The sequence below is a fragment of the Malaclemys terrapin genome, chromosome 9 (assembly GCF_027887155.1).
Source record: "Malaclemys terrapin pileata isolate rMalTer1 chromosome 9, rMalTer1.hap1, whole genome shotgun sequence".
Classification (NCBI taxonomy): Eukaryota; Metazoa; Chordata; order Testudines; family Emydidae; genus Malaclemys; species Malaclemys terrapin.
The window spans coordinates 93,153,998-93,174,284 of NC_071513.1; the positions used below are offsets into that span (position 1 = coordinate 93,153,998).

At 40.8% G+C, this 20,287-nt stretch overlaps 1 protein-coding gene across 6 annotated transcripts in view; it reads left to right on the plus strand.

Moving 5' to 3' along the window:
• Positions 1 to 20,287, plus strand: part of NAALADL2 (N-acetylated alpha-linked acidic dipeptidase like 2) — an 899,698-nt gene that overhangs the window by 545,071 nt on the left and 334,340 nt on the right. For all 6 annotated transcript variants that reach the window (XM_054039851.1, XM_054039853.1, XM_054039852.1 and 3 more), the window contains one exon: positions 6,104 to 6,254. In XM_054039851.1, coding sequence (XP_053895826.1) covers positions 6,104 to 6,254 — 151 coding nt within the window. The remainder of the gene's footprint in view (positions 1 to 6,103; positions 6,255 to 20,287) is intronic.

The window sequence follows — 20,287 nt, forward strand, 5'->3', positions numbered from 1 at the left end:
GAAAGAGGCAGGAAGAGGAGAGGCCGGGGTAGAGCGGGTGCGGGAAGAGGTGGGGTGGCAGTGGGGCCCGGGGCTGAGTGAGGGTTGTGCACCCCCGGGGAAAATTAGAAGCTGGCTTGGGGGGATCCCCGAAAAATTTTAAATCAAAATGGGGGTCCTCAGGTTGCTAAAGTTTGAGAACTGCTGCTGTAGATAGAAATATTAGGGGAGATGGGAATCAAGAAATAAGGTGGTGAGGGGAGAAGGGGACAGGGAGGAGGATAGGCAAATGGGCCTTGATACTGCAACTGACTGTATGTACAGAGAGAGCCCTGCTAACTTCAAAGAGGATTCAGATGAACACAAAGACGTGTTCATGAACAGTCTGTTGCAGATTTGGGGCTTGCATGAGTCTGGTCATACTTTATATTAAGGTTCGATTTATAATTGGGTTATTAAGAGTCAGTGATGATCAATAGCTCTTCTTATAAATGGTTTATCAATTGTTATAGTGCACAACAAGTCAAAACATGACATCTACTAATGTGCTCATGCATACTACTCTTGACTGTGACATGCTTATAACATATTAACCCTTTATAAATCCCTTACAGAGGGAATCTTAATATAACGTGTGATTGAGAGTGAACTAAAGTGACCAGAGGTCAGGTGCCCATTGTGGTTTTATTATTTAGTTCAGTTTATAACATGCCTGTGATGGGGTGTATAAATCCTACACCAGTGAGAGAGGGGTTACAGAGCTGCTGTGGGCAAGGCTGGCCCTGCCCCTCTGACGCTGTCCATCATGTCAGGAATGGAATAAGGATGTGAAAGCAGGCAATTCCCAGCAGTTGCTGTGCATAGGTAAAGACCAGACATGAGACTACAGCTCCCAAGGGAGAATCCTGGGAGCTTTCAGGGGAACTGCCCTCAGGGAGGCCATTCACCAATGCCCTCTCCCGCCCTGCCCCCCACCTACAAGGAGACAATAACCCTGGTATAGTTTGGCAAGTTTCCCCTTCAAACACAAGTGGACTATTTGACTTAACTTGTATCACCAAGACCCCTATTTAGGCAAACGGGGCGGGGGAGAGAGAGGTTTTTTCAGTATCCGTACAATCCATCAGCATCCTGAGAATTGTGACACAGCCACTATACCACGCACAAAAAGGTGTGCATCCGTTATCCTAGCCTCCTTTGACAAAATTTAGAGACAATTCCATTAAAACCCAGCAGTTATCCCACAATAAAACCTACCGTAAACCCAACCAAATAAAGCTCCCCCACCAAACCAAAACTTTTCCCAACACTTCCGTGTTCATGGAGCAGCTTTCTCACTCTCCAAAGGCCTTTGTGAAATGTTAGGCCTTTATTGCATCAGCAGCCATTGAGTCTCTTAACTGTGCGCTGTTGCCAACGTGCCAGTGAAAATCAGGGCTTGGGAGTAAGAACTCGTGGGTTTCATTCTGAATTCTGCCACTGACTCACTGTGTGACTTGGGACAAGACAATTAAGGCCTAAAAGTGAGATTTTTTTCAAGAGCTCTCAGTGTTAGCCCAACTGTGCTCCAGGCAGTTAAGGCAACAGTGAAAAATCCCCATGTAAAGGTCCATCTTTTCTGTGCTTCAGTTTGTTCATCTTTTTAAAAGAGTATAGTAATTTGAGCTAGTTAAAATGTTTTTGTCAGAAACTGTTAATTAATGAAAACAGGAACTGTTTGCAGGAGAGAGTTGGTTTCCATAATCTCCCAAACTGGAAAAAAAAAAAATTGAAAATGTTTTTGAAATTGTTGAAACATGTTGTTTTGACATTTTCGAAATGAAAAGTTTCATTTTCTGGTTCAAAAAGACTTCCCTCCACCCCCATAATTTCACTTATACAACATCCTTTTCTCTGTAACCATGGCAGCAGCAGCAGCTGTTGCATTGTGTGACTACGACCTATGCAGCCTTTCTTAATGAAATAGAAGAATTTAATATTGGAAAAATATATTTAAAATGTAAAATTTTTAAAATACATTTCAAATAAATGAAATGACTTTGAACATGTTTACTGCCTTTTCTATTTCTGTTATTTATTATAATAAATGGAGAGATGAAGGAAAAGATGTAACTGGAGAAGGCTATGGGCACCGAGGAAAAGAGGCAATTGTAATTTTAAACACACTGGCAAACAACTTGGCTTTTAATGCTGCTTCTTTCTCTTCTCAATGATTGCCTACACCATTTATTATCTGGATGACTATCTGAAGATGGAAGTAAAAACAGGAGGCAGAACATTGCAATAGCTAACTGACATGCAACTTTCTATTATTGCTCATTCATGACATTTTAGGACTCTCACCCATATTAACCCTTTAAAAACATCTATTGTACTCATTTAAAACCTGATTCTGCAAACTCTTATTCATATGAGTTGTCTTTATTTAAGCAGATAGTCCTACTGTCTTCCAGAGGTTACTTATTTGAGTAAGATTTGTAGGATGGACTATGATGTTACACAAAACTACAGTAGAGTTGCACCTTTTTACACAACATCTGAATTTGACCCATGGTTTGGAAACAAGGGCTAAGGACCATATATATTGTAAGCTTAGTATTTGCAAAGAAGGCCATTAGAATACAGCAGTATGCGGTAGCTAAGAGTGCACACTGGATTTTCCTGTCTTTACTTAAAAGCAAAGATAGATGTGAACTAGTTTTGAAGCTTGAGCCAAACACAGAGTGTAATACCACAGAAATAATAAAGACACGTCACAAACAACTGTGCTAAAGTCCAACATTTAACAAAGCAAAAAGTAAAATAAATAAGTGTACCCAGAGAGAAGTAAAAGGGGGAAAAAAAGAAAAGGCACAGGGAAACAGACAGTGAACCATAAGATGGAGAACAGTTACCATACTATGGTACTGAGACTAAGGTCTCAGTAAAACAGGATGTTGCAGAAATCTAATACACTTGCAGGTTTCAGAGTAGCAGCCGTGTTAGTCTGTATCCGCAAAAAGAACAGGAGTACTTGTGGCACCTTAGAGACTAACAAATTTATTAGAGCATAAGCTTTCGTGGACTACAGCCCACTTCTAATATGCATTCGAAGAAGTGGGCTGTAGTCCACGAAAGCTTATGCTCTAATAAATTTGTTAGTCTCTAAGGTGCCACAAGTACTCCTGTTCTTTTTGCGAATACACTTGCAATCACTCCTGACATCTTGTAATAGCCACTCAAAAGGCCATTGACAATGTGCAGTTAGGCCTAGTCTTCACTTACCGGCTGGTCCGGAGGCACGCCATCGATGTTCTGGGATCGATTTATCGCGTCTGGTTAAGACGCGATAAATCGATCCCGGATCGATCCCGGAAGTGCTCACAATCGACGCCGGTACTCCAGCTCGCCGAGAGGAGTACGCGGCGTCGACGGGGGGAGACTTCCGGCCGCGTCTGGACCGCGGTAAGTCCGGAGTAAGGTACTTCGAATTCAGCTACGTTATTAACGTATCTGAATTTGCGTACCTTAGTCCGAAGTCCGGACTAAGTGTAGACCAGCCCTTAGAATGCAGGGCTGGCCTTAGAGGTGGGTAATCAGGGTAGTCACCAAATTGCTCAGCTGTCTTTTGTTTGTGTTGTGTTTTTACTCAGCCACTCAGTGGGCACTAAAAACATTTTCCACCCTGAGGCTAAAACACGAAGGGCCAGTGTGAGGTCACTGGAGCAAATGTTTTAGAAATAGATCCAAATTGTGCATATTGAGTAATAATTTTGAACATTTATCTATTGTATATATTTTTGTTAGTGTGATATAAAATATATAGTAAGAGAAATGGGGGCTGCACTTTTAAGAATGGGATGGGGGAACACTGAGTGAGCTAATTCAGCGTAGAGCGTTCGGTGTATGTGTTACTGCTGCAAGAGGAGGCTGGCCTGTAGCTGGGCACTGAGGAGGTCTCTGTCTGCAAGAAGGTCTTAGAGCAGAAGGTTTGAGTTCCCAGAATAAACAGTGTTCTCTTTGAAACACAGGCAGAGCCTTGTGATTAAGAGTGCAACACCAGGTTTGGTAACGTACCTCTCAAATGCCGGAGTGGTCTCAGACATAGTACAGGTTGATCGGTCCATTGCTGATATACAGGGCTATGTGGAGAAAGATCATTCTGTTTCCTGGAGGATTTCAATATGTTGAAAGTTGTTTTTTATTCCAGTTCAGAACTAAACCCCAAAAATTCCTAATTCTCTGCAGAAAGGAAAGCCTGAGGGTCTCCAGATCAGAGACCATCTGCATGGATGGCTGCCTTGAAGCTGCGGACTCTGAGAACCCTGGCGTTCCTAGCCCCAGTATAGTTCACCTTGCTGGCTGACCCCAAGCTGTGGATCCTGTAAGCCCAGGCGCCTCAGCCGTGCAGCTGGTGAGCTGGCAGGAAAGAAGGCAGGTTTCCAAAGCTGTCTCATTTCCAGACAAATTTCACTGAAATTGAACCATCTCTACAGATTGTTTTGATTTCGACAAATTGGCAAATTCCAAAGACAATCTGTTTTGTCGATTTTTTTTTTTTTTTTTTGACCAGCTCTACTGATATAACTTTTCCCAGGGTAATCTCCTCTTTCCATCATTTGCCATTTCACCTGTCAGAAAAACAACCCAGTAAACCCCATCCTCTAGAGAGGGATGTCAATCTTCCTATTTGCAGAGCTGGTATTGGGATGGAGCTTGTAGCTGTGGTCCACTTCTGAGGCCTCTAGGGTGACCAGATAGCAAGTGTGAAAAATCGGGACAGAAGGAGGGAGGTGAAAGGCACCTATGTAAGAAAAAAGCCCCAAATATCTGGACTGTCCCTATAAAATCGGGGCATCTGGTCACCCTAGAGGCCTCACACTGACCACCTGAGCCCATGTACCTCACCCTCTTCAGGTTTCCACTTGGTGATGTTGCCAGAAGTCAGGTTGCCTTTCTTTTTCAAAAATCCAAGTAGGATCACTCCTCAACCAGCCACCCAATGCACCAACAGTTGGGAAATAGACGGTGTCACCTGATGATGTGCTGGATTATAGAGGAGCTCCTTGTTACATTTTTAACAGCCCCTTATTGATTTAGTGCTACTGAAGGAATCTAGAATTTGAATCTCTAGAGTAAATTAATAGAGACCGTTTTAGTGGAGGCCTGATTTATCTGGGCAGAAATAAATCTGTTTACATTGTGATGCCTACATATTGGCCACTGGAAGACTCTCCCCCCCTCCGCCCCCCCTTTAAATGAAAGGTTGAAATTTGCAGCATTTTGCATCGTGCTACACTACTTTGGAGAGACTAAAAAAAGTAACAACAAAGAGTCTGGTGGCACCTTAAAGACTAACAGATTTATTTGGGCATAAGCTTTCGTGAGTAAAAACCTCACTTCTTCGGATGCATAGTGAGGTTTGGGCATAAGCTTTCGTGAGTAAAAACCTCACTTCTTCGGAGGTTTTTACTCACGAAAGCTTATGCCCAAATAAATCTGTTAGTCTTTAAGGTGCCACCAGACTCTTTGTTGTTTTTGTAGATACAGACTAACACGGCTACCCCCTGATACTTAAAAAAAGTAAGAGCAACATTTTTTTTTTCTGAACCAGCATTTCTCCCTCCAGTTTTCAATATTAACTGTCAGTTTATATATCAACTCCTAAGTGCATATAGTATAACCCTCTTAATATATAAGCAAAAATGAAGTCTAATTTTCAAAATGAAGGGATTATTTTTATCTACTCCAGTTATTTAAAATATAACATATAATTGACAAGGTCCCAATTAAACTATGTGCATAAGCATTTGACTAACTTCTACAGGACTGCTCATGTGCTTAAGGTTAGCCATGTGCTTCCATACCTTGTTGAATCAGGGCCTAAGTGATGTAGTTACAACACAATACTTTGCAAAATTTAGATGGATTTTAGGTTGATATTGTCAGATCAATTCATTTCATGTGCTGTATAATTTATGTTTAAATGAGAGCTTATTTTTGCCATTATGCGTGGAGGTAAATGTGGGGAAACAGAGTTAAATCACTTTGGTTTTTCTTTTCTTCTTTTTTTAATACAGAAGCTACTGTGTTGTGGTGTCAAAGCTTTTTGTTAATAGTCACCTTTGTTTCTCTGTTTCCTCAGCTTTCTCTGTTAGAAGAGGTGGGGTTTGGAGGCGTCCTTCTTTATGTTGATCCTTGCGATTTACCAAAGACTCAAAACCTTAGTGATAAAGCATTCATGGTTTCCCTAAACAATGGAGGAGATCCATCGACACCTGGTTATCCCAGTATTGGTAAGTACTATTCTAGGTCTGTCCAGTTAAATGGCATTTTAAATTTGATTGTAAATAATACATGAGCTGAAACAATAAGCCCAGTCCTGATCTCAGGCACAAACCCTGAGTGAAAGGGCTTTGCACAGAGGAGCAATATGGTTGAAGGGATAGAATCCACTCTCATAACCTAGATGTAGGCTATAGAATTGTGTAACTGGCCTCCAAAGGCTACTGCAGACTCTTGGTAGGAGTAGGTGGACTACACACCACCTTATGCTGGCTTTTGTCAGTACATTCACACTCCACCATTAACCCTTGTAGAGAGCCACTGTACAACAATTCTCTTCACAGTTCAAAGGTTTCTGTTGAATAGGGCTCTCCAGGAACTGTCCCCCACTAATGAGGCAATTTCCATTACATACTGGGCTTTGTGCTGGCATGTTGTGCATGGTGGGGGCATTTGACTTTAGATGTAAGTGCAGTGTAATCAGAAAAGGTTATAGCAATGATCTCTTGTACAATCTTTGCCAATAACACTTTCATATGATATACGTTCTACTTGCCTAGTTTCAATTCTACCAGAACGGACCTGGTCATTTCATCTAATGAACTTCTGCTTTGTTAAGTGATAGGAGGGCAAATGCATTTTTTGAAATATCTGAAATAAAAAAAAGATGTTAATTAAACATAAATGTTAGTGTGCCACAACAATGGTTTTGAAAATAATTTCTACCTGCAGCATATCAGACTATACCTTCTATTTAAAATCTTTGTTCTAGCAGTTCAGTGAATATGTGTTCTGCCTGTCTGCTATCTTTTCTGCTTTACAACCTCCTTTAATATCTAGCTAGATGGAAAAAGTATTAAGAATCATGCTATGAGTTTGTGACAAGGCTTCATCAAGAATATTTGGTCCAGTTACTAACACAGACATCTTAAGGCTGACTCGAATTGGCACTAAATCAACTGAGGCAATGCTGAGATGCTTCATGACTAGAATGGCAGAAAATAGAAATATTGGCCTAGTTGTCAGAGAAGGGTGTTAGCTATTCACATCATGAAATGCCTTGACAGCTCAATGGGAAAGGAATTGCACATTTTCTCAGTGTCTCACTATACCTGACCTAGAACTGCCATGGGAACTACAGAAGTAAATGTAGCACTCTTTGAGCTTTATTCGTAATCATTTTGTGAAGAGTGGTCTGTTTATCAGTCTGGCTGACTGCATAACTTTTCATTTACGCTACATGAAAAATAAAGTTAATTACAACTGATACGCTGATAGTAGGATGCCGGGTTATTGTCTAAACCTTGTTTGTTGTTTTGCTGACAGTTACACCAAATCCTCTTTTGGGTTGTGTAGATTCCAATCTCTAGTTTCAGGGGGGAAATACAAGAAAAAAAGCTGATAACCTTAACAGAGGAACAGAGAGAATTAAGTAGGTTGATGATTTGTGCTAGAACCTTAAGTATCTTGCACCTGTTTTTAAGTCTCTAAACAACATTCATCAGCAGCAATAGGCTATCATGTGTCTAAAGTATTTGTGATAATCTGGATGCAATGATAAACTGAAGGGATTCTGAGGAGAACTTTTGGGATCCTCTTGTTAAAAGCTGTGTCACCAAGTGGTGGAGCAAGTTGGAATGGTTTCTCTGTCTCTGATGGTTTTCACACTTCTCTGAAGACCAATAAATCACCCTGGCCAGAATTAACTTGTGTCTGGGCTGTATACAAATAAGTCTGAAAAGCACATGTTTTACCTTTGTAATATCACATGTCCGATATTTAAAATAAAATCTTGGGGACAAATACTCAGGATTGTCCAGATGCTTATCCCTCTTCCCTGCAAGCACAGCACATATCCCCTGGTAAATTGAGTTTATCACAGACTACAGGCAGGGATTTTTATGGAAGCCCATGCTTAAAATATTGGCAGCACATCATTGTCTGCAGGATACCATCTGCACTTTATCCATTGCCAAGGGGAGAGTGTAAACTGTTACCATTACTGTCTTGGGATAAGTGTAATCTGTAACACACATGAGATAGATCAGAAAAGGAATGGTCTTTGGTGAAAACTTCAAAATCTGTAAAGGAAAAAGAGGATGAGGATTTTAATGTAATTTGTAACTGAAAACTGATGAATCTTACAGCACATTTTATCCCGTTTTAGTAGGAAACCTGTAGACGTATGAGTGATCCAAAGGTAATCATTGTTTAAGCAAATCTTTGCACGCTACACCCGTCACTGTACTAAATGACATGGGTGCAAAGTTAATAAATGTCCTAATAAGACCTACATAATATGTACAGTGTCCAGATCAACGTCTTTCTATTTATAGTGAATCTTCTTTTCTTACCCCCAAAATAAATTTCTTCATGGCCTCAGAATTAGAGCTGAATGAATACTTTGTTTTTTAATTATTATTATTATTATTATTTATTTAGAGGCTGAACTGAAAAAAAATGGTGGGTTTTAAATTGAAACTGAATTTTCTTTTTTTTTTTAATTTATCTTATATATATATATATATATTGCCAAAAGGATCAAATGAAACATTCCGTTCGGTCCAAAAAATCATTTTTTTTTCATTTCAGATCATTTTGGGGGGTTTCCCAACTCTCTCCCACTGTGTGTATGTGTGTGGTTTTAAAAAATATTAGCTAAATTTCTAAATGAAATACTGTTTTGAAACAAAAAATTTGAAATATTTTGTTTTGAAATGGCGGAAAGTAATCCTTTTGCAGGGCAGGCACCAGCTCAGCAAGCAGGTGCTTGGGCGGCCGAGGGGAAGGGGCGGCACATCCGGGTCTTCGGCGGCAATTCGGCGGCGGGTCCCTCAGTCCCTCTCGGAGGGAAGGACCTGCCGCCGAAGTGCTGCCGAAGAAGAAAGCGGAGCGGTGGAGCTGCCGCTGAAGTGCCGCTGATCGTGATCGCGGTTCCCCCCTCTCCCCCCGCCGCCGCTTGGGGCGGCAAAAACCCTGGAGCCGGCCCTGTCCTTTTGACCTGTTTATAAACCAAAACTGCTCACCAAATTTGGACCGAATTTGTGAAAAGTTTCAGTGTTCCAAAAGTACATTTTTGATGAGTTTACTATTGGTGGGGAGGAAAGTTGTCCCAGCTCTACCCAGAATATTACAGTGGTTACTTTTTCCCACCAATATTTTTTTGGAGGTCAATCACACTTTTAATAGGATTTATGTAATTGATTATACTAGACTGCTGGGCTCTCAAAAAATTCCAATTCAAATCCTGCTCTTTTATGAAGATGGAGACAAAATGCAGAGCTTCAGTATGTGGATTACTTTAGGATGTACCAATATGCTGGGTGAGGGGTGAATGTGCCTCATACCTGTAAGTGGCACAATCCCTTTATCTGTCTGTAAAGGGCAACCAACACAGCTTGGCAAGGAGTCGTCCAGGTGCTCCTCTATAAAGATAGCTACTGCCTTGTTTGCATCTTTTGGGCCCTTTTCTAGGTCCTTAGCTTCTAATTTGACATTGTTAATCTTGGTTCTGCTGCTTCTCCACTATGGGATAATCCTCTGGGCCTTTGTCAGCCTCTGTCCTCTCTGCCTGGTTTTGATTTTCAAGGACAGTCTCTTTCTCAGGAATCTTTCTTTGAGTCTACATTGTGTCACTCTTGAATTTGAGGGGTTCAATGCTCGGTACTCGGATTTAGGAATCGGGGGCTAAGGAGCCCTGCAGTGGAAGAAACATGAGATCTAGGGAGCTGTGAGGGCTCTGGGGACATCAATAGGCAGGAGCGGGACCATAGAAAAGTGCATTACAGAGAAGCATGATGAGTTTCCCTTCTCATTTTTTGCATTTTGACTTTTTGAATGCTGTACTTTCTCTTGCCCAGCTTGCTATGTCAGAGATATGTTTGGTTTTGCTATTGCTGTACTTCAGAGTCATTTCAAACCAAATCTGTCTTCAGACAGAAAAATGGTTCAGTAAACGAAGATACGGACAGAACCTATTTGTCAATCTTAGTATGTAAATAGTAAAGTGTCTTCACTATGAGCAGTAAGAACCCTGTGCCTAAGATAAGGCACTCAGTAATAGAATTCCTATCTATGCAGTGGGGGAATGGAAATTACATCATGAAGAATTCTTCAGAAAGCATGATAGAAACGGCTATCGGTTTTAAACGCTGAAATATAACAGCTCAATTGAATAAAATCCTACTATATTGAGAGGAGTATCCAGTGCAATGTTCTTTTCAAGAATTTCACAGAGAAATTATAGCACTAAAGAAAATAGATATAAACTGTTCAGAAGCGTTCTGTGCTTCAGATCCCTGTGCACAGCCAGTCATGTGAGCCATAAAACAGGTGTGGGAGCGAAATCAGTTATAATAAAGCACAAGGCTTGTGTGCATGCGTGTGTATGCGCGTGCACGCGGGACTAGATTGTGACGTGAACGACTTGTGCACAGAGGTGTAAGGAGAATTAATACCTACCACCTCTTATATTCCGCATGGGCTACCTAGACCTTAGGTATGGGCACACAGGAGTAAGCAGATGGGAAAGGAGAGGGCAGGGAGGGTCTGTGAGTGACTGATGCACTGACTGAATTTCCCCCCACACCCAGTGAGCTGGTCAGTGCAGCTGAAATGGCACGGGGTGTGTGTGTGACATAATTTGGAGCTGGTATAGGGCAATGGCAAATAGCTCCCCCATGCACCCACTCGCATAAGATCCCAATCTTCTCACATTAAGTAGTACATTACTCCTTGATTTCAATGAGATTGCATGCATAGTGATGTGTTACATAAAGTGATTAAGGGTGGTAGAATCCGTTCCATCATTTTCATAGAATATCCTGTCTGAGCATTCCCAGTTACTGATATCTTCTATCCACATTACTGGAACAACATGGTGTTCTATTCATAGAATAGGTACAATAGTCACCTTTGTCGTTCTCTTTCCTCACCTTTCTCTGATAGAAGAGTAGGGTTTTGAGATGTTCTTCTTTACCTTGATCCTTCCAATCTACTTCAACTATGGCCAGGAAGGGACCCATTTGGATTGAGAGAGCAGTTTAATTTCCAAGTCTATTCAGTCTTTGACCTCTCTGGCCAGCTTTGTTCGTTAATAATCTCAGCAGACACTTGAACTCCTGTTCCATGGGTAACACCAATTTTTTTTTTAATGTTATTCCAAAATCAAATGAAACATGACATTTTGAAATTCCCCACAGAACAGGAATTCCAAAACTTCATTTAGGAAAAGTCAAAATGACATTTCATTTTGACCTTTTTCTAAATATTTTTGAGGCTTCTTCTGATCTGTCCAGGGCCCCGGCAGCCTGCCATGTGGGAAACTGGGCAGCACAGGGAACCTAGGAGCCAGGAATTCTGAGGAGCTGGGAGCTTTGGGAGCACTGGCTCTGGGACAATTTACCCGGTAGACAGCTGAGAAGCTAGGAGCTGGGGCTTCCAGACTCTGGGCTTCTCATCAGCATACCAGGAGGGCTGCTAAGGAGCCAGGTTGGTGAGCTGACAGGATAATACCATGCATGGTTCCCTCAGAAACCTGCCTGGTTTCTGTCAGAATATTGTAGAAATCAATACTTTCCTCAGAACGTTTCAGTTTTGATGAATGAGCATTTTCTGACAGAGAAATGTTCTTCTGGAAAATTTCTGACTGGCTCTATTCAGAGAAGTGTTAATGTTGATGATGGTGGCTTTCCTGTTGTTATTTTGTAAATACGTTCCGGACACTTATCATGTAGTAGGAATTGGGTAGTAGCAACCAAATCATTGCGAATGGAGAACTGAACAGCATGGTTTACAGAGATGTTTATTACTGAAATATAGCACAGTATATCTTCATTACTCACATTCTTTTAGTACCTGCCCTTTTACCATACAAGCAGCAAGGGAAAGTAGTTAAATTTAACGGAGCAGCATCTTCCAAATAAAGATATAAAGCAGGTGTTGTTTAAACATATGAGATCAAATCCTGTAGTCCTCAAACAGAACGTAGATAAAATGGTCACTGAATTCAAGGATTGCATCATTTGGGTCATGGAGAGGAAGGATGGTGTGAGCAGGTGACATCCACACCCTGCTCCAAACAGAGTTCACACAGCTTGTTGCCAGTCAACACTGGCCCATTCAGAAAAGGAACTCAAAATAAAACAATACAAAATCCAGCCCAAGGCTTATCCTCAATTTTGTATGCTTGCAGGCTTCTTCTCTGAGGATTATTCAGCCCATAATTTAGGATTTCGCGATAGCCTCTCGTGCCCAACTCCCTCCTCTCCACCTTACATCTGGGTTGGACAACAACCCATTTTAAATGGAGAATTGGCAACATCCATTAAATATAATCTGGCAGAATAACGGGGTTGGGTTTTCAGGCAGATACTGTCAGACAAGTACAGATAGTGCTGTGGCTTGAGCACAGGGCCTGGAATCAGTGTTTCTGGATTTCACCTGGCATTGGCCACTGTTGGAAGACAGGACACTGGGTTGGAAGGACCATTGTTCTGATCCAGTATGGCCATTCTTATGTTCTTAATTGTTTCTTTGCCCCTGCCTGTGTGACCTTAAGAAGACACTTCTTTTTCTCAATCTGTAATAAAGGGAAAATGTGGGTCATAACAGAATTGTCATGCATAAAAACTTGCCAGTTGTGTTTCAGATAGCTTCACTTCTGTGCTTGCAGTATTTTTAGAGAATGTTGCAAATACCAAGGTTAAGATATTTTTGGTATGTAAGGGAGAGATTCTCTCTAATCTTTATATGGGTGCACAATTGGAAAGGAGGGAGTAAGGGGCCTCTGTTCTTTATTGTCACCTACATAAATCAAGGACAGAATTCTGTCCTGAAGGCTTCTAAGGGATCCCTCTGAGATGATCCTTCCCTTTTTATGTGTTACATTATATGCAATTTGCACAATCTAGCCCTCGAGTACATTTTTAAGCATTACTATTTATTTTACTACTTTGCCTCCCCGTGGTATTGCAAGACACTGTTCATTGATTTAAAAGCTCTTTGAGATTGTCAGGTGCTATGTAAGTGATAAATATTATTCATTATTAATAATAAATCCACTCTCTATTTTCTCCTTACACAGCTGTTATTTCAAAATGTACTGAAAGCTGCCTTAACTTGCTCTTACCATTACAATCAAAAGCCATTTTCCCAGAAAATTCCTCTACTCCAGCCCATAAGGCCTCTTGGAACTATTCACAGGAGCCTCGTTCTCTAAAATACTGTGTAAGAACATAAGAATGGTCATACTGGGTCAGATCAATGGTCCATATAGCCCAGTATCCTGTCTTCTGACAGTGGCCAGTGCCAGATGCTTCAGAGGGCAAATGAACAGAACAGGGCAAATTATCAAGTGAGCCATCCCCTGTCATCTGGTCCCAGCTTCAGGCAGTCAGAGGTTTAGTGACACCCAGAGCATGGGGTTTCATCCCTGACCATCGAGGCTAATAGCCATTGATGGACATATCCTCCATGAATTTGTTCAATTCTTTTTTGAACCCAATTATATTTTGGCCTTCACAAAAACATCCCCTGGCATCAAGTTCCACAGGTTGATTGTGCGTTGTATGAAGAAATGTTTCCCTACGTTTGTTTTCAACATGCTGCCTATTAATTTCATTGGGTGAAATGGTTCTTGTGTTATGTGAAGGGGTACTAACACTTCCTTATTCAATTTCTCCACATCATTCATAATTTTATAGACCTCTATCATATCCCCTTAGTCCTCTCTTTTTCAAGATGAACAATCCCACTTTTTTAATCTCTCCTCATATGGAGGTGTTCTATACCCCTAATCATTTTCATTGACCTTCCGTGTACTTTTTCCAATTCTTATTTATCTTTTTTTGAGGTGGGGTAACCAGAACCACCTGCAGTATTCAAGGTGTGGGCACACCATGGATTTACATGGTGGCATTATGAAACTTTGTCTTATTATCTATCTCTTTCCTAATGCTTCCTAGCATTCTGTTAGCTTTTTGACTGCTGCTCCACATTGAGCAGATATTTTCAGAGAACTATCCATGATGACTCCAAGATCTTTCACATTCAGTGCCACTTTCCTCCTTCCCCCAAGCCTGACCTACTCTGTCATTCTTATATATTTTGTCCCTTGGTATTACCATGTCCCATTGATTATCATCATTCCATCAAGTTTCTCTGATGCCTATTATATCAATATCCTCATTTAATGCCAAGCATTCAGGTTCGCCCATCTTAGTATTCAGGTGTTTAGCATTTGTATGCAAGCATTTATAAAATGTGTTAGTATTTAATTGTTTGCCTTAATCTTCTCCTCTTTAGTAGTATATAGAATTTCTCCTTTAATAAATCCTCCCCCAAGGGATGTCTCTGTCTGAACTGTGGGCTCCCCCACAATTGTTTTCTTTTTCCCAGCCCTTAGTTTAAAAACTCCTCTGACCTTTCATAGCCCACTGTACTTTAGAGACTAGCAATATACCCCTCACAACATTTCAGATCTAAAACCACCAGTTGTTTCCCCCTTTTTAGTTGCTTTAAAAGTAAAAGTTGCCATTTGCTAGTGAGGAAATTACTTTTTTTCCCTTTTGTTTATTGTTTAAATATTTTGTACCCCATTACTCCTAATGAGGTTGGAAACCTGAGGTTGCATTAGGGAGGAAAAAGTTCAGCTTTAATTGAATACGCACATTGCGTGTGAGCAATTTGTATTCAAATAAGGCCTGATTCAACGCTCACTGAACACAATAGATAGATTCCCATTCATTTCTGTGGCAGTTGGATACAGACCTATGGGGAGAAGAATAAAATTATTAATTATTTCAGGGCTCGGGACATTAGACTGATCTTCTCAGGTGCCTAGCACCCACAGATTGAAGACAATCTGAGCTGGAGGTGCTCAGTACCTCTGAGTATCTGAGGCATTAATTTTACAGTGTAGAAACAAAGAGAATTGTTATAAATCTTGATAATTTAGAAATCCACAGATGGGGTAGCCAGAGAAAGGCAGTCATTTTCTCAGAGAATGACTCAGCGGATCTAAAAGGCTTAAATATGAGAAAACACGTAGATACTCGTCTCATCTCTCACAACATGTAGATACCATGAGCTCTTTAATACGAGTGGTCAGAGGGAGATTGCAAAAGGAACAAGCTCTAGATTTTAATAAGTAGACAGTATTTTTGCCTGTCGTTTGTAAATGAATTTTCTTCCTCCATTACCAAAGCCTTTTAGTTAGTTTTTGCAATGAATTTCCTGTCTTACATATTGATTTTTCATATTCCCTCTGTTGTCTTCTGGTTTTATAAATAATGTGGTTTTTTTTTTTTTTAAAGCTATACAGTGCCCTTTGACTGCACTGCTTGAGACTGAAGGCATGTTAGTGCAGTCATTGGCTATGGGCATATCTGTTAATCTTCAGTAGCCAAGACAGTATATTTAATTTGCAGCACTGGTGTCCCTGTTTTTTAATTTTAAGGGTCTCAAGGAAATCTTTACCACTGTGGTATAAACTTGAGTATCCATTAACGGTTTAGGACTGTGTCATAAGGGTAAGGCTAGAACTGATGTGGGACTTAGATGAGCTAAGCAGGTTAATTGGGAAAAAAATATTCCAGTGTATTTGCTTTCATTTTAAAAAGATGAACATTGCTTTAAAAAGGAGGAAAAATAAGCTGAACTTTAAATTTAAAAGCCATAGAGTGAATACAAATGAGCTTCACCTACAATAATTGTCTCCTGTGCCATCCTGTTTTTATATATCTGTATATATTTATCATGCAGTAAAAGAAGCACACTAATTGTGCTAATTGCTATAGAATAAAGCCCCATACTGTACATACTCCAGCTGGAATGTTCATCTTTTGTTTTCTTGTTCTTCTCCATCCTTGAAATTTTTTTACCCATGTTCACCTCATTGTGGAACTGTAGCAACAGTTGTGAAACACCCGGTGCACATCAGAAAAAGCCCTTGACATTTTCAGCCTTAATAAGGTGGTATTGTTTAATTGAGCTCAGTCAATTATTCTGCAGTATTTACATAGGACCACCTGGAATGTGATGCATGCAATTAAATGCCGTCTTTATTTGTAGTGAGTCCAATGATTCTGTAGGTTTAGAGACTTGCTGCTTTGTACCTAAGCTTGTCTTCACTGTCCTCTGCTTTGTGATATTTCACTTATTTGAAGCAGCAAGTTGAGCAGAAATTAACTAGAAAGCAGCATTGTCTAACAATGTCTATCATACACATGCAAGATGACCTATTCTAAGGTGAGGAGACTAACAAATTTATTAGAGCATAAGCTTTTGTGGGCTACTGCCCACTTCTTCGCATATAGAGTGCATCCAAAGAAGTGGGCAATAGCCCACGAAAGCTTATGCTCTAATAAATTTGTTAGTCTCTAAAGTGCCACAAGTACTCCTGTTCTTTTTGCGGATACAGACTAACACAGCTGCTACTCTGAAACCCGTTCTAAGGTGTTTTCTTGTAAACCGTTATGATTTGTACACGATCCCTATTGCTCTTACTTGTTTGTTCTTTCAAAGAAGTGTATTTCACAAACTCAGCTTTTAATATCAACATAATTTTTCTATTGCATATTTAGCTTTCCTGCTGTGTGAATGGTTTGAAGTATTTTATACAAAATCTGTGTTTACAAGTCCCCTAATGACATCCAGGGCCGGCTCCAGCATTTCTGCCGCCCCAAGCAAAAAATAAAAATAAAATAAAATTAAAAAAAAGCTGCGATCGGCGGCAGCAGTTCAGCGGCAGGTCCTTCGCTCCTAGAGGGAGTGAGGGACCTGCTGCCCCCGAATTGCCGCAGGTGCCGCCCCTCTCCCTTGGCCGCCCCAAGCACCTGCTTGTTAAGCTGGTGCCTGGAGCCGGCCTTGATGACATCAGAGGAATGACATGAGGAAAGCCTCAATGTAAAATTACATTTGAGAAGTAAATTTCAGAACAAAAGCTTATAATTGATAGAGTAATTCTATTGATCTGAAAGAGCTATATATCATTTCCAACTAGTAAAGGCAAAAAAGGTATTTCCAAAGATTTTTTTCCCTTTTTGGATAGTTTTTAAAATGTAATTAAGAAATGCTTTATAACAGAGAATCATACATTTTTCAGTATGAAAATGTAGATTCATATTTATTTTAAATGCTAGAAATAAAGTGCTACGTACCCACTTGGTTGTATGGATTATGCGATATTTGGATCTGTTCTCCCGCAAATGCATGAAAATATTTATGAATGAATTTTAACAGCACATGGGTCCTGATCCAGCTCATTGTGTTTACTGGAAAGACTTACGTAGACGTCAGTGGGTTTGGGATCGGGTCTATACTGTGGAAAGAATTATTAATTTTCCCTGTATACATACTTTGCATGCAGTATAACAGAATATATTAACCTAATGATTCCAAGCAGTAATAGCAAATGCATTTGAACTTATGTCATCCATAAATTGCATAAATCCAGTGTTTGCCACCAGCTGCCACACCATTGGACCTGATATACCACTATAATTTCTTATTTTAAGTGTATGAAGGTACTATGGTATCTCATACAATGTGGTAACTTTTAGGAAATATTGGCTTTTTAATAGTCATCACTGTAGGTAAGTGATTAATGGCCAATAGTTTTATATTAAATTATTGATCTGTAAAGCTAATACAGTCCCGAAGTGTATTAAGAACAATGGCCAGAATTTTCAAAGTTGGAGGCCTAAAATTGGGGACCTAAATCTACATTTCAGCTGCTAAATAAATGGCCTGATATTTTTTTTTCATGTTTTCAATGTGAGTTCAGATGTTCAGAACATCTGAAAATCAGACAATTAATTGGTGTGCCTAATTTTAGGTCCCCAGCTTTGAAAATGTTTCCCCACATATAGTATACAGATATTACTGCATCTATCATTGCATCTGCTCTAGTTCTGGACTGAAACATGACATCTACTGAGCAGCACATAGTAAAATTACGCTATAGTTCGGCAATAGTATTATGCAGTTATATAGTATTTTTCATCAGTAGAGGGAGGGATGTTACAAAGGTGGGTAAGCATTATAGTCCCCCTTTTACAAATGACACAAGGTGAGGAAAGTTAAGTGACTTGTCAAAGGTCATGCAATAGCTCATTGGCAAAATAAAGAAAAGCTGCCAGATCCTATGCTCAGCCACTAGATGACAACTTACCTCAGTTTAGAACAGAAAGTGAAGAAAAATGTATCCTTATGAAGCTGCACCAGAAATTTAGATAGACACCCAAGAATGTTTGTATCTCCAATAGCACAAGGCCTAGGGTTGCCAGACGTCTGGTTTTCGACTGGAAGGCCTTGTCGAAAAGGAACCCTGGTGGCTACGGTCTGCACTGCTGACTGGGCCACTAAAAGTCCAGTTGGCGACACAGCAGGGCTCCCAGAAGTGGCTGGCATTTCCCTCCAGCTCCTACGTGCAGGGCAAACATACGTTATTTGCAATTTCCTGTTTTATTTCAGCTGGAGAATGTAGTTCTGTGTCTCTGTTTGGGGCTACGTGAAGCTATAAATGCAGTGTGCACCTAGGCTCACCGAAGAAATTCAAGATGGGACCTCTCAGCAGCATACAGGTAGCAGTGGCTTCTTCAGTGCCTCTCAAGCCAAGAGGGATCTATAGTAGGAGGTGACTATCTCTGTGACAGTGTACCCCATAAGGCTTTATGGGGAGGGGGTGCTTATAAATGTATGTATGGCATAACTGGAATATGTTTTGTGCTGCCTGTGCCATGTAACATATCTCCGTAAGGGTTATGGTCTACTATATCTATTCATCCTATTTGTACATATATATCATTTTCTACTCGAGGTTAAGAATATGGGCTGTATGCTGGCTTGGTTTCTAAGTAAGCTTTGTGAGGCATTTGGTCAGCTTCTTTAGGAAGGAATTTGCCAGGTTAAGTACCTGATCAGGAGACACTTAGGGAACAATGCATCTTGGAATGCTCCAATCCACATGAGAAGTCTTCCTGGAGACATGCAAGATGCCATGTGGACAATGGCGTCGGCCTGCAAAGACTGAGTCATGCAGGGGCATGTGACTTGCCCAGGTGACTCCAAAACTCCATCTTGGAGCTGGGCTTTGCATAGGAGGGAGGAGGGGGGTCTCCACCCACAAGAGAGAGTCGACTTAAACCTGTGGGAGACCCCTCCAGGTTGTCTTCAGCTGGCTAAAGAAGGAGCCTCTCCACCCCCCCCAGGATACTTGAAGGAGACTGAAACAAAGGACAGTAACTACAGGGGGTATGAGTGATTGCTGGACCCAGGCTAAAAGGAGCTTAGCCTGTAAAAGGGAGCACTCTGGAACTGGTGAGGAAATTATCTGTATTCAGTTTGATTAGGCATAGATCTGCGCATTTTATTTTATTTTGCTTGGTGACTTACTTTGTTCTGTCTGTTACTACTTTGAACCACTTAAATCCTACTGTCTGTATTTAATAAAATCACTTTTTATTTAGTAATCTACTCAGAGTATGTATTAATACCTGGGGGAGCAAACAACTGTGCATATCTCTCTATCAGTGTTATAGAGGGTGAACAATTTATGAGTTTGCCCTGCATAAGCTTTATGCAGGGTAAAACGGATTTATTTGGGTTTAGACCCCTTCCACTGGGAGTTGGGCATCTGAGTGCTAAAGACAAGCACTCTACTGTGAGCTGTTTTCAGGTAAACTTGCAGCTTTGGGACAAGTGATTCAGACCCTGCATCTGTGTCTGGAGCCAAACAGGAGTGTCTGGCTCAGCAAGACAGGGTGCTGGAGTCCTGAGCTGGCAGGGAAAACAGAAGCAGGGGTAGTCTTTGCACATCGGGTGGCAACTCCCAAGGGGGTTTCTGTGATCCAACCCGTCACAATCTCTTTAGATGGATACTTCCCTAAGGTATCTGAGACGTTTAGTTCTATAAGGAGGGACTGGAGAATGGAGTGATGAAGACTAATTCTATAATGAGCACCCTACAACTGGTTCCTCCTGTCCTCTCTACTCTGTGTCTCTGTATGGGACTTCAGCAGTCGGCCAAAATTAGGGTATCCAT